The sequence below is a fragment of the Mauremys reevesii genome, linkage group 6 (genome assembly GCF_016161935.1).
Source record: "Mauremys reevesii isolate NIE-2019 linkage group 6, ASM1616193v1, whole genome shotgun sequence".
In the NCBI taxonomy this organism is placed as follows: domain Eukaryota; kingdom Metazoa; phylum Chordata; order Testudines; family Geoemydidae; genus Mauremys; species Mauremys reevesii.
In genome coordinates, this window is record NC_052628.1 from 73,422,505 (window position 1) to 73,444,240 (window position 21,736).

Genomic DNA, 21,736 nt, shown 5'->3' on the forward strand with positions numbered 1-21,736 from the left:
ATAACAAGGTACCACACATGGAAAAAACAACAAATGAAAATCATCAAGAACATTTACTTGTCCTTTTTAAGGGTCCCGTGGCACCTTATAGACTAACAGACGTATTGGAGCATGAGCTTTCGTGGGTGAACACCCACTTCGTCGGATGCATGTATTCACCTGTGAAAGCTCATGCTCCAATACATCTGTTAGTCTACAAGGTGCCACAGGACTCTCTGCTGCTTTTACAGATCCAGACTAACATGGCTACCCGTCTGATACCTGTCCTTTTTAGACACAGGTCTTTTTCCTCTGAGACACGCTTAAAGCCCTGAGGATCCCTGCTATATTCACCTAATTATTCCATCACTTCTTAGCTCTTGGATTAGCTGGCCCTCCAGTCATGAATAACTTATATGGGTCATTGTAGAAGACTCACTTTCCCTTTCATCATCTCCCAGTGATGAATACATTGCCTCTGAAGAAATCCCAGCCTTTCTCAACCAGGAGCAAAGAAACAAGGTCAGGTTGTAAGCTCATATCTCCCACGTGATAGGGCGCTGTGTTACTGCTGACTGGCCCTGTTTGGTGCATTTAATGTGTGCATGGTTAAAAGCAAGTTGGTTTTTTAAAATGATGATTGAAACACATTTACACTGATTTATTTAATATCATTTCTGGATCAATCCTGCCAACATAAAATTGAGTTTATGGAATTGATGATGTGTTTTCTTTTTAAATCTTAAATTTAATATATGTACGTTTCCCTGTTTTATTAGCTGAACTAATGTTTAAAAGGGCAGATTATTTTTAGTATGCTTAGATGTTTTTCTGCAAGCATGTCATGAAAGAAAGTGCTCTTAAAGGGAAAAGAATTAGTAAATGGGCAATCTCAACAGATTTGGCGATCAGGTTTGGTTTGGCTAAGCAGCCAACTGTTTGAGTGCCGATCTGAAGCTTAACCAAACTATCCAAATGTTTTGCAAAATTTGATTATAAAGGTTGTGAGATCAGGCTCTCACACTGTAGTCTAGGTCTTCTGGCTCCAATCCCAATCCCAGTGCATCCGTGTATGAAAAATAATGGAGAACTAAAAGCTAACCTAATATTGCAGAGCCTCCAAAGAGGTTTGATTCTTTGGTTCTAGGACACAATAAGAAGAGGGCAGTGGGGTTCTTTTGTAAACCTCAGACTGGTTTTCCTGTCCTTAGCAGAGATGTCATCTTTAAGAAAACATAGATTCTTCAAGACTGGTTTCTCATTTGCTACCTCAAAAATTGTACTTTTAATTACTCTTTCTCCTTTCACTTCCATTAATTTTAGTACTATTAATCTTAGGGCTCCCCAGTTGATTAGTATTTGCTGTATTATACTCTATACCATCCTGCCCTGAAGTACAAGCTTTTGCTGCATTTAAAATGTGAAAGAAGTGATCCTTGTTTAGGGATTAAAAGAACGAGGAGTCCAGTGGCACCTTAAAGACTAACAGATTTATTTGGGCATAAGCGTTCATGGGTAAAAAACCCACTTCTTTAGATGTTTAGGGATTACTAACCCTTGCTCAGTTGTTCCAGCCATTTCAATGCAGCCTTTACATCCAGATTTTCTTGTTTATCTGGCAGTTCATTATTTAAGGCTGGCCTGTCAAAAATAGGTTAAATATTCTTTGGGAAACATGGTCACATCTTTGAGACACCACAAATATGTTTAATATAAAAAGATTGGCTTGATAAGAGGAACATGATAAACTTGCATCACCAAAAATATTTCTCTGTTATTCCGTTTGTATTTCTAAGGGCATCAATAAGCAGTGACAAATCTCATGGCAATAAATTTCTGGAACAGGCACACAGAGACACTGGCAAAGCAGTGAAAATGATTGCTGATGATTCTTTCTAACTACTTGACCTTCTGACCTCTTCTCCAGATATATGACCAAGATGGGACACTACAGCACTTTATTGATGGCGGGGAACCCAGTAAGTCAAGTTGGATGAGGTATATCCGATGTGCAAGGCACTGTGGGGAGCAGAACCTAACAGTAGTTCAGTACAGGTAAAGTATGTCTTGATTTATTCACTGCAAGAAAAAAATCCTTGAAACGAAAAATCAGAAGTGTAATTATCACCAGTTCACAGACAGTTGTTGGGCTTTCTTGAATGGCTTCATTTTGTACAGCGCAAACTCAGTAATATAGATTTAAGAGCTCTTAAGTTTGGTTGTCAAAAGCTGAGGAGGGGGACATAATTGAGAGCACATACTACAGGGTTGATTCTGATCTCACTGATGTTCCTGATGATTTAAACCCTATGTCATTAGAAGAGGAACATGTATGCAGATCACATTGTACAAAGCAATCTGCACATCCTTTGAGTAGTCTCAGTAGACTGCTTTGGAAAGAGTAGTTTGCTTGAAGAGTTGTCCCTCTCTTACAATAAATAATTATGTTAGGGAAGACGGACAAGGAGAAGGCCTCATTTGAAATGAAAACATCAGACTTCAGTGTTCAAAATTCTGTTTGGGGAGAATCATTGGGCATTTATGACCCAAATATGCATCTGCTGTATGCACCTGTCAGCCAAGATGGTCTTGTGGCCTATGCCTATGATGTCAATAGCAAGTGAAGGTTATAACAAAATAAAAATGAGAATGTAAAAAAGAATGTGTAAAGAAATTATGGCTCCCATTTCTCCTCCTACAAACAATAGCAAAAAACCTAGAAAATGTGTTACATAAATATATGAGCTCAGCCATAAACAAATCTTTCCCCTTCAGAATCAGAAGCAACTGTTTGGCTTTTTTAAATGTTATAGAAAACACATCAAAGAATGTTTGGGAACTAAGCTGAGCACTCCTGCTGTTGGCTATTTATTTTGGGTTTTATTTTTTTTAATGACGGGTCTTAAACTTATTTATAATATTTTAAATATTTTAACAAATGTGAATGCAAAGAAAAATGAAAAATACACACAGATTGATGATTTTCCTTTAGGGTGCCAGTTTAACAATGATAAAATGGCCCAATAGCATTTTTCAACTTTGTTTCTGGCCCCTTGTCAAAATACAGTAATAATTCAAAGAAGAATATATGACAGTGCTTTATTATATTATTACAAACTTTTATTGTAGTCTTAAATATTTATATTTTTAGCAATAATTCTGATGGTTCATTTTTTAAATGGTCTGTTTAAACTAAGGTTGTCTCTGTGTTGTACAGAACACTTTTGGTTGGTAGTCCAGGTATATTATGAACCACTGAGACAACCATGTTTGAGTATGTGAACTATGTGTAGAGTGTGTGTGTGTGTGTGTATACATACATATAGATGAAAAACATAAATGAAATATGGGCATGAGAAAGTCATTCCACATCTGTCAATATTAAGTACATTTTACAACTCTGCTTTCATGATGGAGCTTTTACTTAGAGTTCCCTCTGTTGATCTGTTTTTGATTACTTCAGATCTTTGTAAAATGAACTACAAAAACACAATTTAAAAAACTGGCATCCATCACCAGTGACTGAATCCAAGTGTAAGAAAATAGAAAAGTTGGACACTGAAAAACCGGTCTAATTTTTATTGTACATGGACATCCTCCTCACAGAAAGTCAGCTGGTTTAAATTCATTCTGTTATGATTTGTAATATCTAAATGGAATTTTCTTCAAAGCGCTCTTGATTGATTGACCCTTAGCTGAACGTTTTGTTTTTATTTTGAGGCTGACAATAATGTTTGTTGGCATGTGTTCTGCTTCAACTGCGTTGGGACGCCATGAAGCTATCTTTATGAGTCATCCAACCACAATACTAAATACATGTCAGCAAAGGAAATATTATCCGAAAAGGGAAAAATCCCTTTGATGTACTTCAGCATGCAGAGATTTTTGCGAGTTTTGGAAGCTCTGTACGCTTGTAAGGAACGGTGTACCCTTACACATTTTTTTTCGGCCTACTCCAAGCTTCACAGACCACCCATTGCTCAAAAACAGTTCTGCTCTTTCAGCGGCAAAGTGTGTCATTTGGTTTTAGCACATTCATTTGCCGGGCTGCTGTGTTTATATTAAGGGAAGCCAAACTGAGAGATGAAATGTTACAAGGGTGAAGTACAAAGTAGACTCGATTTTTCTCAAGTTAGGAGATGCTGGTGATTTATAGCATGGCTCCAATTTTGATTTTTATGTAACGGTGGAAAGAATTAATAACATGTACAGCTTTGGGAGAGAGCGAGAGAGGAGCAGAGTAAGAGAGTGAGAGAGAACGAGCGAGAGAGACACAAAGGCAAGAGTTTTTGTCAGATATTCATAGAATGGGAAAAACATTCTGCTTAGCTAGCAGTGCCCTCCTGAGACAGGGTGGCAGTAAGTGAGGAAAATAACAAGATAAATGAAATTTTTGCTGCTGCTAGTAAAATATTGAGAATCTGCACTTTTTTATTGATCTTTATGATCCTGTTGCCAAGAGCCACTTTGCGGTGACAAAATATGTTGACAAGTGCATATCTCACTGCCATGAAAAATGTGGCGAAGGATTCTCCTTATGTCTGCAGTGTTATACAAGGAACAAATTGCACTGCTACGGCAAATTCTTTACAGAAAGGCTAAATTTAAGGCCTACCAACCCTAAATGCTTTTATCTTGAACTTCAGGCTAACATTTGTAGCAATTCTTCATTAAGAAAACCAGTTGAGGTCTAACTTTTTTTTTTTTTTTTAAAGTCTAGAGATATTTTTCTGCCTTATGCAAGCTGTTTTTAAAAATGGTCCTTTCTTGGTACCTTGACTATATCATTTTGGTATGTAATCGTACAAGCAGAGTGGAATGCTCTTCTTGTATGTATTGAATTGCTATCCATCTCATATAAGAGTGTTTTACTGTACTGTACCAGGCTTAAGCAAAAAGCTACTACAAACCAATAAGATTTTCAGTTCCTCTTCTAGATGCTTGATTCTGATCTCACACCTAACTCTAACTTCACTGTAATTACTTGAGTCCTTTAACTCAAAGTGAGATCAGGATAGAACTTACAGAAGGATTCTCAGTTATGGTAACTACTACATCATACTTACCCGAAGGGCCATCAACCTTGTTCCCATGCTTCATATTGAGAAAGATTTCCTCAGTAACTCTTTTTCATTACAAGCCCTGTTTTCTGGACTCTTCTGGACCAAAAGTCCATATTATTCAACCTTAGTTCTCTCTTTTTTGGGAGGTATAGTTCTGTTGTGAGACTGAAGGACATATAAGAGGACACACGTTAAAAATCATCTTCTGTATTTAAAAAATTCTTCACTTCTGTTACTAACAGCACTTAGCTAAATCTAAAAGAATTATCATCTATTTATTTTTTACCATCTAAACTGTGTCTTTGAAGTTTCCTCAGTTTGGATAGTGAAAATAAACTGATCTGTTTTGAGTCGGTCCCATTTTCTAGATCTTGTGCACTGGTGCAATGCTGCAGTGTTTGCATTCCAAATTCTACACTGGAATGTTTTTGAAACAAAAAAACCTGTCTCCCTTAAAATTTCTTCCAAAAGGGACACTGCAACAACAATAGCTTATTACGTTTTGTAAAACATTTCCTTAGGGCTTAAACTACTTTAGTTACAAAGTAGCTTTAAGCTGTTTGTTATCCTGTGTTACAAGCACTAAGTGGAGTGCATTGATGAGATGGATTCAGGTCCATGAATCAATGAGCTATTCTTTTGGGATAACTTGCAGAAATTCTTCCAAAACAGTGGAATTCCATCATAATAGTGCATATGGTAAAAGGAGCGCTACCTGTTCCTAAACTGGGCTATTTTTCTGTTTGTTATGACTAGGTCAAATATATTCTACAGGGCCTGTATAGATATCCCCAGAGGCACCGAACTGCTGGTGTGGTACAATGACAGCTACACATCTTTCTTTGGAATCCCTTTACAGTGTATTGCACAGGATGAAAACTGTAAGTATTTTATTTCTAACTATATGTCCATAATGCATATTTCACAGTTAATCTGTTTTGTTCCTTGTGTTTCTTAAGAAGTATGAAGTAAACCCTGGATATTTATTTAAGGTAAGTTGGACAATTACAAAATAAGGCCCTGATTCTGAAAATCCTTAAGATATATGAAGTCTGTGGAATGACTTATATGAGTAAAATGCACGCACCTACAGGTGGGCAGGACTGAAACCTAAATTGCAGGTTCCCCCCATGGCATAGCAAGATATGAAATCCCTCCTGACTAGGGATTTATTGCCAGTTTATTCTTTACTTCCCCAACCCTCTCTCTAGTTGCCAGTTCTATAATAGGATTTACTCTCTTGCCAAAAAGATAACATAATGTGATCTTTCCAGTCACTGTCAATGCTGCTTCATCATATTAGTGTGGGATGTGTTGATGGAGGTCTAGGCTGACTGTCCATAGAGATGGGGTCCTTGTGGTTAGAGAAAATGCTAGTTCCTTTAAATAAAGGCTAATTATAAATAACCTGATATGATGATGGAGCCCCCATCCTATCACAACTATCCCCAATTCCATTCATTCCTCTCCCCTGCCATTTTATTTTACTGTGAATATAAAAAAAGGAAATCATTTATATCACAGAACCAGTCATGCAAGGTGGTATGTGTTCTTGTCTTCAGTGGGAATTAAGAGTGCTCAGCACCTCCTAGAATATATATATATATATATATATATATATATATATATATATATATATATGTGTGTGTGTGTGTGCGCGCACACACGCGCATCTCTCTACCTTCTTTCAGCTTGCATCAGGGAACTCTTTTCCATTGTGACAGCCATGTGTGTCTATGTGGTAGAAGAAGCAAATAATAAAAGCTTGAATGACTTTGGTCAAAATGACCCTGTGGCTGTCAGTGGCTAATCAACTATATATTAGATTTTTTCAGTCAAATACTTGGATACTTAAACAGCTATACTGAGATGAACTTGGGTCTCTTAGCAACTTAAAGGCAGCAATAAAACAGCAAGATACCAGGGATTAAATGATAAAAAATAACCATCCTTTTTCATCTGGAGTTTTCTAATCTCTTATACTTGAGAGAAGTTTTAAAGACATTAAATTACTGGCCATAATGTTTAACACTAAAAAAATCATTTTCATTTTTGTGAGCTTTACTTTACAAAATCATTTTTTTTAAAACAATACAGTTAACAAAATCCCATCACAGTTAAATCTTTAAATATTGTCACTCTCTGCTTCGCTACAAGGGAACCCAAGGAGTTTCATCCACAAGCTAGGGAGACCGACAGAAAGGGAAAAATTCATCTCTGGGCAGAGGGCCAGCACCAGGCCTATGTATAACCTAAGTGCCACTTAAACACTCAAAATAGTCCTTGTGCTGTTCCTCTGCACAAGGGTGAACTTCACCCACAATGACCTGTGACAATATTACTTAGCTCTTAAACCTCATTATTTGAATCTCTTGACGGAGGTTTTATGCTTACAATTTTTTTAAAATTAAGTCTCCCTTGTCTGACAGAGAAACTTAGAAAAGAGTTATGAAAAGAAAAGTTTACATATGACAGGCTCTACTACACATGTTTTTCCATACACCTAAAATGTTTAGATGTGTTTTAAAAACTGTACTGCAGTTACAGTGACCAGACAGCAAATGTGAAAAATCAGGACAGGGGTGGGGAGTCATAGGAGTCTATATAAGTAAAAGACCCCAAAATTGGGACTGTCCCTGTAAAATCGGGACAGCTGGTCACCCTAAGCAATGCACATCCTACTGGAGGTAACTCTACTCATAAAATAGGCTCTCAGATTGTACAGTGACGAACAACATAGAAAGGACTAGACATAAATAAATTTATATAACATGGATTACCATGTTTGTTTTGGTTGAGGAAACATTACAAAATAATTTTGTAAAGGAACTTTGTATTAATTTACAGTACCATATCAAAATGGATTTGTACTGCATTTTTTTATTTCAGTATTTTTAATTTCAGTAACTATTAAGACATTAGTAACAATTATTCATTAAACAGACCATTCGAAACTGCTACTGTATCTCAACTAGACATACTTGTATTCAGAAGGTAAATCTGTGTGTGTGTGTGTGTGTGTGTGTGTGTGTGTGTGTGTGTGTGTGTGTGAGAGAGAGAGAGAGAGAGAAATCCCCAAATGCTACATTAAAAGAATGTTATGGTTGCAAATTCAAGCACTCAAAAGTTACGAAACACCAGAATTTAAGACATCCATGTGCCATGGTGCGTTATGGTACAGTCTTTAAGTACATGATCACATACTATTTTTTCCATAGAATCCCTGTCTCATTTGGTGCTCAAGATGGACAGTGCTCAAGAAATGAGGCAGATCTCAAATATTTCTTTTGTGTGTGTGACTCCCCATGACTCATTTACTGTACAACATCCAATAGCTGCACTGAATGCAGAATTTTATTTTCTCATGTGTTGCATTGTGCTCATCATCAAAATATGTGAGTGCCTCACAAACCTTAATTAATCTGTCTTTTCAATACCTCTGTGAGGTAGGGAAGTATTAGTAATCCCATTTTATTGGTGGGGAACTGAGGTACAAAGATATTTAGGCATATATTTTGCAATGTCTCATTATGAACTAAATCCTACTAGCCTTAATCATGCAAGCAATCACACTGAAGACATTGATTTGTATTGTACAAGCTTTGTGTGTATAAATGAGGGTGTAATATTGTCCTTTGGTGACTGCCCATTGATAGGCTAAGGAAACTACTGCTGTGTCTGTTTTCTGCAACACAGAGATTTGATATAGTGTAAGACCTGCAGAATTTTCTCTCAGATGTGAATCCTATTGTATCATACTTCTAACCATTCTTGTCACTCTTCTCTGGACCATTACAAAGTCTCAAATCTCTCTTCGGATAACTTCCTACATGGCAGAACCAGCCTCTCCATTCAGCTCGCAGTCTCATTCCAGCCCTTTTTATATGTGTTATAATAACAGTGAATTGTTTGAATCTAGTCAGTAGAAAATAGACTTTGAATATTTTTTATTTTCTCCCCAAATTGTATTAGTTTTAAGAAATAGTAAAGCAGATCTTATTTACTTTTTTTTGTTTTCTCCCAGTGAATGTCCCTTCAACTGTAATGGAGGCCATGTCCAGACCAGATACCCTACAACCATTTAACAAAAGTAGCAAACTACCCCCTGCCACACCACAGCGATCCATAGTATTTCCACAGACTCCGTGTAGCAGAAATTTTTCTCTTCTGGATAAGTCTGGGCCTATCGAGTCAGGATTTAACCAGATCAGTGTCAAAAACCAGCGAGTTCTTGCAAGCCCAACATCAACGAGCCAACTAAATTCTGAGTTCAGTGACTGGCACCTTTGGAAATGTGGGCAATGCTTTAAGACTTTCACCCAGCGGATCCTCTTACAGATGCACGTGTGTACGCAGAACCCTGACAGGTAAAACACGGGCACTCTTTATTTCTGTATCAATGGGTAGCCAGACCCTCTGCTTTTTGCTTTTATCAGACTGTTATTTCAAAAACTAAACCATTATTAGGAGGAGCCTGTACAACATAATACATCTATGGCTGTGTGAAGTAAGCTGATAATGGCTATTGCTTAACTTCACAATTTGTAAAAACATTTGGTACCTAAATGTACATATAAAAGGAAATATCCAAAAATATAATCTTGTTTTCAGAATGGTTTGATACATCTGTTAGAGGGAACAAAACAGAAAGAAATTTTATTAATATATTATGGCTGAAAAAAATGAGGTCAAGATAATCAAAAGTCTCTTTGTCTTCCAAAGATAATATAACTTGCTGTTCAGTAGCTGTCATAGTCATTTCAGGGTTCACTTATAGTGTGCAATGTGTATAAACTTAATTAAGTACTAAGAGGTAATGAATTGGAATTTTTTGCTTAGTACTATTTTTCTTCAGAGCATGCAAACCCATAAATCGTGGAAAGCTGTCAAAAGGAAATACCTACTCCACTAGTGATGTGGAGGAAAACAGATGCCACTTATTCAATAAACTAATATCCACACCGAAGAAAAATGTTGACTAGATACCTCAGAGTCAAAGTTGGTCTGAAAGTTTGTCAATAGAGAATTTTATGGCCATGAACTGAGGATGAAATTTAGCTGAACAAGTGAATTAAAATTTCAGGTACTCTGACCAGTGGCAGAGTAGATATAATGGAACTATTATTTATGAATCAAAGCTGGTTTATTTGACAATCTTGATCGCTGGCAGCACAAAAGACAAAAATCAAATTAATTCAACTAAAAAGACTGCCCATGTTTTGTCTCTCCTTCAGCTGTGAAGAAGGCTTGAGTAAAACAGCTGAATCACCTGGAAAATCATTCTAAATGCAGCACTCAAATGCAAGTTACATTTGACAAAAATGCAATAGCAGTATATATTGTGTGTGTTTGTGTAATAAGCATATATCCTATGCTGCTGGATAAAAACAGATGAATTTTAAAGTGTGTATGGTAGAACTAGAGTCTTAGAACTTAATCCTGAATAAATTCTGAGAGTTGCTAAAATTTTGGATGTGGCAAAACCTTCTCAAGTTTCTGTGCTCTTTAGCAATACCTAAAGTGCACGCTGGCTCCAGCAGAAACAAAGCATTGTCATGTTAAAAATATATATTTGTATTGAAAAAGAGCTTTTATTGCTGTATTTCATACTATGTAATTTTCTGATAGCAGCCAACTTTCAAATGCCTCCTGAGTTCCCACAATATGTAACACAACCAAAATTACCAGAGAAAAATATTTTCCCAACATTATTTAGGATTTTAGCTATATGATTCCCAACTGTATTAGTGTATTAGCTAAAACCTCTGGCAACATTTTGAAAATATAGAAGTTAGGAGTATGGGTCAGAGTTCTTGAGTTTAGATTCCAGATTTTTCTGGGTTCTCATCTCCCTAACTAGAAATCACTATTATTTAAACTTATTTCATGGCAATTCTTTCCACGTACTATAAATGGCATTAGTAGAGCATATACCTAGCAAAATAGGAATTGGAAAAGAAGTATCTTTGCTTATTTCTAGGAACACCTCTCATTTCTTAAAGTAATTTCCTGGCAACAAGAAATCAAGGTGTAAATTGCCCAGGCTTGTTTGTCTGCCAGCCTTAGATACTGTATGCAACTCTTAGGATTGGAATTTCTCTCCACTATCTACTGCACCACTCTAGCTGATAAACAGCTACCTGTTTATTGTCAGAAATTTGTAAACACACCAGCCACGGCATCTTTGATGTGAGGAAAGTAGCTGTGGCTGCCTCCTCTAGCAAAAGCCTTGAAACTATCTAGTCTGGCGTTGTGTTTGTTTTGCAGGCAGCATGATTAACTATAGGTGGTCAAAGCTGGAAAAGGATCCTTGAATATAGCTATGATCCCCACTTCATAGTGTGAAATTTAAGAAATGTAAACTATTTGGGATTTGAGAAATACAAAGAAGGAAATGACTTAAAACTTCCTTTATCTCAGAAGAAATCTGAATGAGAGTGGAGGATAAGATAAGAGTGAAAAAGGACAGAAAAAATGTTTTTCAATCAGCCCCATAGAATAAAATACTATTCAGCAGGCAGAAGTTTGAAGAAATAAATACTGGATAATAGTGAACCCAAGATGAGGAGGGTTCCAAGTTCTCCCAGAAGTTTCTTTGAATTTGAGATTAATTAAGATTTTAATGAAAGCTTATTTGCCCCCTTTCATTTACTTCTCCTTTCCCACTGAGGTCTCTTCCCCCCCCCCCCCCAATCTGTTAAATAATGTAGAGTTTCTCTGGAGTCACTTGATGGGTGGGAAGGTAAGATCTAAATCCATTCAGATTTAACTCAAGGACCAGCCAAGCCTCTGGAGTTTTTCTTAAACTCTTGCCCAGACAGAGGCAATTTGACCCTCTATTCCTTGAACTAGGAGTCAGAAATCCCTTTTCTCTTCTGTTTTTCTGCTGCAGAAATTCCCAACAATCCCATTTGGGGGGCTCCAGAAAGGGGTAAGCAAAAGCCTTCAATCACAGTGAATCATTTTCAGACAAATATTTTCATTTATTTTAAAAAAAAAAAAAGCAACAGTTCTTAGAATGACCAGTTTTTATCTACATCTTTCTTTTTTCTCTCTTTGATTGTCATGTACAGTATGTAGTGGTGTTAACGGAGGGAGGATGCCTGCACTTCCCAGGTGTTGCTTGTGGCCCACTTTCATATTCAATGTGTATGTGTGATATTTACTCTTGTTGATTGTCATGTGTTTAAGCTGATGATTGGAGGATAGACAATATACATGCAAGTGTGTCCTTGGTGGGTGGATTCTGGATGTTATCTGGCCCTCATGCTTTTTGTTTCCTTGAAGTATATTAATGTATGCTTTGTTTTGCTGTTACAGTTCAGCAATGAATGTCTGGTTATTTTTTTTAAGGTTAAGCTGTCAATTTAATTGATGCTTTTCTCTAGGCACCATGGCTATAACCCAGTTGGTATTTTTCTGCAATACATTTTTCTTTGGAGGATGTGTATCTTTGGCCGTCGGTACTGTTGCCCAAATTAATTAATTACTTAATTTTTAAAAACCTATAGCAACTAAACAAAAAAGAAATGCTGTTGAACAATGTCTATTTCTGTTTATAGAGTGACTATGGATTATTGTGCAATTAAAGTAAATGTCATGCTAAATTGAACATTTGTTCTTGCATACTCTTTTCAAAAAGGTTTGCAGACTTCCAGCACTTATAGTTAATAGTAGCAAAAGGTGCACAAAATGGTACCACTCCCCTACTGCTTCAGAAGTTTAGAAACATATGAGCTATTTTGTTCTTTACAAAATGATGGCCCCAAAAGTCATAGAGGACTTGATTCTGTGATCCTTACTTCTACTGAGTTATACTTACTCATGTTTGTAGTCTTGTTGGCTGTAGTGGGGCTACTCTGTTTGAATAAGTACCATTCAGTGTGAGTAAGAGTTGCAGGAGTAGGACCATAGTTAGTAAATATAACAAAACCCATCAATTTGAGCCCTGTGAGAACTTCAAGATGTAGGCTAGTTCTTAAATGTCACTTTGCAGAATCACATCCCCTCAGTTCAGTTTGAAGGAGACTGAGTACCTGCATTAAACCCTTTATAATTAGTCATGGTGAGTAACTTCAGATGTACCATGTGGTAGGGTCCAAGGCAACTGATTGTTTTAACTAAAGCATCCATAACTGGGCACTCCGTCACTCATCCTGCCCCTGTGCAGGGACTATGCCAACAGCTTCTACACCTCTCTGAAACAATCATTTTGGGCCACTCAGAATGGCAGCTAGAGTGTATTACTGACACCCTGAGTTGCATTTCTCCCTCTCATTAACCATACAAAACAGCAGATTCCACTCCAATGCCATATCCATTCAGTTATGAAGAGGGTACTGAAACTTTGGCCCATGTCTGCAGTTCTGCTCCAAAACCACTGACGTGTGTGTGAGAGCAATTCATGGAGTCCCTTCCCTGGAGGCAGAGAGTGCCAGCATCACAACATGCCCTGCTTTCATTGACTCAGGTAATGTAAAAACTAAGGTGATGCCTGAATTGGAGTCTTCCATCTTCCCGTAAAGCTTTGGCGCCAAACTGCTTATTTAATGGGGAAAGCCATGGTGTCCCACTTCCTGGCATTCTGACATCATGCAATATGTCTTTGTTTCTTCATTAACAACAAGGCCCTACACTTAGCCTTCTGACACTGACAGTGAGAAATGCATCTGCAGCTGTATGTCAGGCTCTCTCCTATTGGCTAGTACTTATCTAGCTGAGGAAACAATGAATCTGATTCACAATTTGGCTTCGCTGATTTGACAGTATTTCAATGAAAGGTTTACAGGTATTCAAAAACTCACTGTTACAAGCAGCTCATCCTCAAAAGATTTACACTGGAGTTCTATGAGACCCGTGAAGATAGTGAATGAAACTGTGAAGAGGCCCATAAAAGACCAGCTCACCATAAAAGAGAAAAATTGAGAATTTCAGTGCAAAGTAATTATGAGATTTTTTTCAGGACTCTGATCATGCAGCCCATCATTCAAATATTTCCTGCAATTTATGCTGGAGACAGTGTAAAGAAATGGGACACATGTTCATATGAGCTGGATTAGTCCAGGAGTTCTGCCCTTTTGGATTCAAAAGACATGTAACAATACCAAAGGTGTGGGCACAAGAGAAATAGATTAATTAGATCAATCTTTTACTAAAGACGACTGAAAAAAGTGGTTTCAAACCTATGTATTTTTGTGTTGGGGTTTATTTAAATGAGAAAACAGTAACTAAATGGTCTTATTCTAGTGCAATCTCCCCCCAAAAAGTTATACAATTGCTTGGATAAGCATGCATATTTTGAGTGAAATTCAGTTAAGTGCATAGGTTGTGTGTGACTTTGTGCTGATCACCCATAGAAAGTGGACTACAAAAAAAAAAAGATTAGCAGCACTGGGAAAAGAAAACATTAATAATGTTTTCAACAGAATTTGCACATTCAAGAGGCAGGTTTAAAGTACACTGCAAAAAACAAAGTTCTTAACTATTTCTGTGGTCTTGGAAAATGTAATCTGAGAATGTTGTAAACCCTCAGATGCCAGAGATTCACCCATACTTAAAGAAATTCTTAAAAATAACTCCTTTCAGTATTATACTTTAGATATCTGAGCCCATAGCTTTTACATTCATGAGTGCACCCAGGGGAGACCCTCACATGAGTAAGGGTCATCGGATTGGTCCCTAGAGGAGACAGATTGAAGGCCCCAACACACTGATGATCTGACACTGTAGAATCTACCTACAGAAATTTGTAATCAAAGATGGGTAACTAAATGGATTTCTAGTACATGAGGCAAATGAGAGCTGTGCAATTTTGTCTGTCTGCAGAATTTGCCTCTTAGGTAGGGAGATATGCTTTCTTTGAGTTTGGGTGAGAAGATGAAGCATATAGCCTAATTTTTAAGGAGAGAGGATTGGAAGATAGGACTGCTGTGTTTTTTGTTCACTTTCAGTGATACCCTATGTACATTTCTGTAAAGTTTAACTATCTTTAAAATTGGTATTATAATACCTAACTCAGAGATGTATTTGTTAGGCTCTCATAGTGCTTTAGAAACATTAATTAAGCCTTTCTGAAGTGCTACAATATAGAGATGTAAATTAATTATTGTTATTATTATTATATTACTTCTAGCATACAGTGATGGGGAAAAAATTCTAGGATAGATTTTTACAGAAAAATTACATTTCAAAGATTCTTAGGACCATATTTTCATACACAGATGCGTATGTTTCACCTATAAACATGCATATAACAGTTAACATGCATGCAAATGTGTATTCACACTTAGAAGAGGGTACTCTTGGTATGTACCCATTCATGCATAAAAGTAACAGCAGAGAAACTCAAATTTGCTGGAGTGTCTACTTGAATATGACCCCAGACCAACTAAGCTGTTACCCACATGGGTAACTTTAAACTCATGGGCAGTTTATTTCAAGTCAGTGGCACTGCCACATGCCTAAAGTTATGCATTTGTGGAAGAGCTTTGTAAATATCTTATCCACTTTCTTTGCACTGCAGGCAGTCCCCAATATGCAGAACTGTATGAGTTTTTGAATGAGGGGTTGTGGATGGGGTCAGAACCATGTTGCAGCTTCAACCTAGGTGCCTCTTTTTGAAAATTCAGCCTATAAAGTCCACCATTTTGGTTTTCATTTCATGATTCCCTATTCTCTCCATGACCCTGAGAATAAGGGGGCCACCATCTTAATGTGGTTTTCCAGGGCAGAGCAAAATGATGGCACAGGAGATAACGGCTACATCAAAGACAACCCTGCTCTGAAGGTGTACATGTACTCACCGAACCGATCATCCCTCACATTCAGTCCTTCTGCACCGCTTTCAATTTTTTTAAAACGTATTGATTTCTTTCTGCTAAGAAAAAAAAAACAACCCAAGTACAGTAAAAATGGTCACAAAACAAAACTATAATTTTTCTGCTCATTTTATACCCTTTGTCTTGGAAAATACCACACATTATTATAGCAGTATTCGAAAAGTCATACAGTTCTGCATACTGGGAACTGCTTGCAGTTCAAAGAAAGTAGATAAGACATTTACAAATTGTCAGCTCATAAATTTATGCACGCATAAATTTTTCTTCTTTTTAAAACAGGCTTTGCTTAACTTATGATTCATATATCTAACTCCAAAATACTTAATTGATCCCTTTCTTGATTAATCTGATTGGAGATATACATCATTTATGCAGACTCACACAAGGGGTAAATTTATTTGGTGAAATAACATCTTTTATAGACATTCCTGCGAGATTTGGGTGAAAGGCAACAAAATGAGAGATAAGGGACATAAGAATAGACAATCTTCTACAAAGTTCATCATTGCGTGCATCATACAGTGTAATGCACTATGGATAATATAAAATGTAAATTTTCATTATGGACAAGAAATCTAGTTTGAATCAATGTGGAGGCTAATGGCAACATTTTATTTGGCTTCTTAATGTTTGCTCATAACTGGTTTACTACTGTGAAATATTTACATACAAAGAGTGGTGTGACTTCTCACAACGTGAAATTAATCATATTGACTGTTGTTAAAAAATAAAAGATTAATTGGTTTTATTTAGTGTCTTATTGTTTATTATGGGGCTGTTAAAATAGATAACCAGAGGCTAATAAACGTTAATGATCCCTTTCACTATCAGAAAATCAATTGTTCATGGATACAGCATATCTTAATATATTATTTTTGCTAAAAAATGTTTAATCCTAAAAAAGCATGAATTTACATATCTGGTTGATAAATAATTTCCTTATCCGTTAACAATGCATTTAAAGATGCAATAAAGCGGAAAAACATATTTCTCTTGTCTTCCAGCAATGGTAATCGATATACATTAGTTATCAGTGTTTATTTAAAATATATTATTTCACATGCACTTATATAATTTTTAAAGAGAATAGGGGAAACAATGTTAGTATAATCATCCAGACCAGGTAACCTTTCCACAACTTTTATATATATATATATATATATATATATTATATATATATCTTTCAAACTTCTTTGAAAGCAGTTAGATAGATTTTCAAATATAAGTAATTAAAATTGTATAGTATTGAGTTATTGACCAATACCAGACTATTAATCAAGCAAAAAAAAAATTCTACAATCAGTGCTCAGTACTCTGAAGCACTATAAAATAATAGTATTTGTGATCAGTGATGCAAGCAGACACAATTAAGCAGCTCACTTGACAAATGAGAGGGTACACTTTATTTTGCACTTAATTGAATTGTTGTACATGCTTGGTCACCACTGTCTCCTTCCCTTTAGTTTTGGTTTCTAGCCATTTGAACATACACATTTGTTAAAGAGAGAGCAATTAAGACTGTGTTGGCCATTGGCTCTAAAAATTCAGACAGCAAGAGTTGTGCCCTGAATTGCTGCTCTCTATAAAAATCATTAATATCCCTTAAGACATTCTTAATTTTCTTTAAAAAAAAATTGATAAACGGAACAGGACCTGCCACTGATTTACTTTAAATGTCATAACAGATAGAAAGCATTCCACTTGTGTAAGGGAGGGAAATTAAATCTATTTTGCCAAAACAGCAATTGATTTACTTTGTATATGTTTCTCAGAACACTTTTTGCCACTTTAACAAGTTAGTAATCTTATTGGTACTCAAACTATTGTCCTCTCTCATCCTTCTGTCTCTCAGCCTCTTCTTTCTACTTGAGTTTTTAATGATGATGTTATAATTCTGAACTTGTGGCATCACAATCAGTTCACTGCAAGAAATTAAGATGTTGCAAAAACAGACTTATGATTTAATTTCAGGATCACACAAAAGGAAAATCCAGGCCAGGATGGAAAAACCTATTAATTAAATGCAAATGTCTTCAATAGCAGCAAGAATACACAAACATAATAGAAAAAGCAAAAGCTTATTATTGTTTTCCAAATTTATCTCATTATGAAAGTTCCTCTTTAAAGAGCTGGAATTTTTGGCGTGTACAAAGGATTAGAAAATTTTTTTTCAAATGGTCATAGAAACCAATCTGGAATATACCAGTGACAAGTACAGGTAAATTTTTTAGCTAAGACTGCACTAATGCTAGAGAGGAATAGGACTTTGAGTCTGCTAACATAGGGATTTGAGCCCTATGTTAGCAGAGGGAGTTTTCATTGAATAAGGAATATGGTATTGGGCCCTTAGTTTGAGGAAACTAAAAAGTCAGACATATAATCGAATCCAGGTTTTGTGTATACCTGAAGAAAACTTTATGATTATATTGTAGGATCTCTGGCAGTTTCTGTACATGGATTCTGTCCTCTAAATTTGCATAGCGGTTCATGGTGGGTGGGAGAGCTTGCATGTCTCCTACTATAGATCCAGAGATTCACATCTAGACTCCTCTTTGAACACTAAAAAATTAATTTGAAAAAATTTGCTTGCACCACCCAAGTTGTTTTCTATTTGCTGAAATAGAAAGTAGTGATCATGTGGTGTTTCGATTGTTTTGCAGACCCTATCAGTGTGGCCACTGCTCCCAATCCTTCTCCCAACCTTCAGAACTAAGGAACCACGTAGTCACCCATTCCAGTGACAGACCTTTCAAGTGCGGCTATTGTGGTCGTGCCTTTGCTGGTGCTACAACACTCAACAATCATATCCGGACGCATACAGGGGAAAAACCCTTTAAGTAAGTAACTGACGCTACCAATGTTGATCAACAGTGAGCAGAGAGGGAAAGCATAGCAGTTGTCCACCCACAACAGCCATCTATAACAGCCCATGAGAGAGCTTCTTTTGAAAGACAAGGTCAAGATTCCAGACAGACTCATTAGCAGTGTGACTGAAATCAGAATCAAACCAGGCATGTATGCAGATACCTAGTACATGTATGGCCCAGAGCAAATGCCTGTCATCCAATCAAAACTTGATTAAATTAAAACAAATATCAGTTTAACGATTGTCTCTCAGTTAGAGAACCTTAGTTGAAAATCTCTGACAAACTGAAGCGGATGGGTCGAGGCTGTGCTGTAACAGGCATAATATGGTTCATCCCTGTTTTGTCAAATATACTGAAGTAGCTCATATACCAGTTAGTTTGTAACTGTTAATCACATACAGAGAAAAATAGACTCAGAACCATTGGAAAAATACTGTGTGTATCCCATGACATGACTCTAGTAAACTCATAAAAATAATTTGCAAATGCAGTGGCCATCCAAGTGAGCAGAGATAATCAGTTGTCAGTTAAGGTGGTTTTCAATTTTTAGTTAAACAAAACTGTGCTGGAAACTTTGAATATAGTTCAACAGAGTCCTTGATACAAACATTCTGAATTCAAACATTCTTTGGGTGTTTGGAAACAAACCTTGTTTCAGATTTTTTTGAATGTCACTGTTTTTATAATGGGCCAACCCGAAACCTGAAATCAGAATACACCCAAACTTGGTAGGGTTGGAAATCTAAATTTGAATTTTTGTGGCTTGGGCCCATCTTTATTTGCAAGTGCATTCTTAGGACAAGTGGTTACCTGGTGTTGTAACTATCTTTGAAGTTCTAGTGATTTACATGTAGTCATACCTTTAGTGCAGGTTTCAATGTACATGTACACAGTGAGACCTTTATTATCTACATTTCATGAAGGATTTCTTTAAGAGGTATAAGTTCAGATAAAAGAGGCAATTTAACAAGATCTGCAGGCGTCTTCACTTTTGAGGTAGTACAGAAATCACTTTTCTACTTTACCTATTCACTTAAAATAAAACCCAACACTCAGCCAAGCCACAGAAATGTGTTGTTTGTTTGTGTATTTGAGAGGCTGATGCACAGCTGGTTAATGTAGGTTCTACTTCATGCAGATAAAGGACTCTGCTCTGACCAACTCCTTACTTAATCTAGGAGGCTCTTATAGAAGAAAATGTGCATTAGTAAAAAGTATCTCTCTCTTAGCTGAATTGAGAGACATGGATTCATATAATTTTCTGCCTGGAACCAATACCTCCCTGGGAAAAAATAACCAAACCATTCTTTTCTGTAAAATACCTGGTCTTTGTCACCTGGGGATGAGGAAATAAGGAGTTGAAGGGAGAGAGTATCTTTCCTAGTTCACTACATGCCCTCACTCAACATTTTTCTTTTCCTGTATTTTATGCCTGCCTAATGTAAGAGAGCTTCTGTCACTGAACCTCCTCATAGCAAGATTACATCAGAGTTGCCCAGCCGCCATATATGGCCACCATGCATGTGTGTGCTGGGAAATGGAAGGACAAGAATAAGAATTCTGGGCACATCCCATACAGTACATTTTGGGGACCAGGAATAGAAAATAGGACAGCTTTGTGGGTGTCAAGTCATGGAATCCTGCAGCCTTAACAATGACACCCACAGAGCCAGTATCTTGAGTGAACAGAGCCCATAGAAAGAGAGCCAAAAATAGTGCTGGCCATCAAATTGATTTTTATCTAGTTGCTGTGTAAATAGATTTTAGTAATTAATTGAAGAGGTTTCCAGGTCAAAGTGGAAAATAGATTTCTTTTAATGTTAAGGTGTTACTTATGTGTAACCTTGTTGACTCCACTTAATTTTTTTTCTTAACATCCTGTTTTTGTCATGTTTCCAATAGAGCTGTTATTTTGCCCCATTTACAATCATTAATTTCCCCCCCTTTGGTCTGGTGATTTTTTCTCTTTTCCATAATGTTCTTTGTGACACCACCACAATCTCATTCTTGAAAGAAAGCGTTTAGTTAAGTACTATGTAATTAACAGATATTCTGGGGTGTTGTTTTGTTTCTTTTGTTGCTCATGTTAAGACATACATGTACTTGACACTATAGTTCTGCCATTTCTTAAAGGTGAACTGCAGAGTAGCGAAATATATAAATAAATGTGTGTGCATGTGCACACCCTTAACTGCTTCCTTACAATGAATAAGAACAACATTGTACAATTATTTTAGGGTTTTTTTTTAACCTGCTTAATACAGAAACAAGAGTTCTAATTTCTCTGTTTTTTGCTGAAGGTCTTTACAAGAGCTTTGGAGGACCCTGAATAGTGATGTCACATGGAGCTAAACTGGAGCTCCAACTCTCCCTGTCCCCAGATGTCAGAGGAGGGGATCCATATTCTTATGTGCTGATCCTGCAAGCTTCTCCACAAGTGCAGACCCCCGCACTCATGCGGACCAGCATGCAGGAGGGTGGGCATTAGATTATCAAGAAATTGGTTTACCCTCCCCCTCAGTTGAGAGGAGAGACAGAGCTGCAGCTTATGTACCTCACAGAGGTGTTGTGAGGATAAATACATTAAAAAGATTATCAATTACTCTGAGATCTACCGATGAAAAGGGCTATCTAACAGATCAGTACTATTATTGTTTTTGTGTATTACCACCATTCAGATCCTTCCAAATCTTCCACCAGAAGACTTAACTGAGGGCTTGATACTAAAGTTAAAACAAAAATAAAAAAACAAAAAGAAAAAAACCCAAACACATTCTGAGGCCATTTTTAATATCAAGGAGTAGTAATGGTTCAAAGACAATTTTTGCAGTTTTGCTTCGCAATATACTTTAAAAATATATATTTACAAAGGGGATTTAAGCGTATGCTTACTTAAAAAGTGCAAAACTAAAAGATCTGTTGGTTTAAACTCTCCCTACTCCTAAAGGGCAGACAATCATGGCAATGTAGACAGAGTTTAACGTGTTCT

The 21,736-nt window shown here is 36.7% G+C and overlaps 1 protein-coding gene across 5 annotated transcripts in view; it reads left to right on the forward strand.

The window, feature by feature from the left end:
- Positions 1-21,736, forward strand: part of PRDM6 (PR/SET domain 6) — a 132,452-nt gene that overhangs the window by 99,150 nt on the left and 11,566 nt on the right. For 4 of the 5 annotated variants that reach the window (XM_039543104.1, XM_039543106.1, XM_039543103.1 and 1 more), the window contains 4 exons: positions 1,907-2,034; positions 5,799-5,923; positions 9,067-9,409; positions 18,541-18,717. In XM_039543104.1, coding sequence (XP_039399038.1) covers positions 1,907-2,034; positions 5,799-5,923; positions 9,067-9,409; positions 18,541-18,717 — 773 coding nt within the window. Of the gene's footprint in view, positions 1-1,906; positions 2,035-5,798; positions 5,924-9,066; positions 9,410-18,540; positions 18,718-21,047; positions 21,143-21,736 lie in introns of those variants that run through there. The other variant, XM_039543107.1, reaches the window with a different exon arrangement.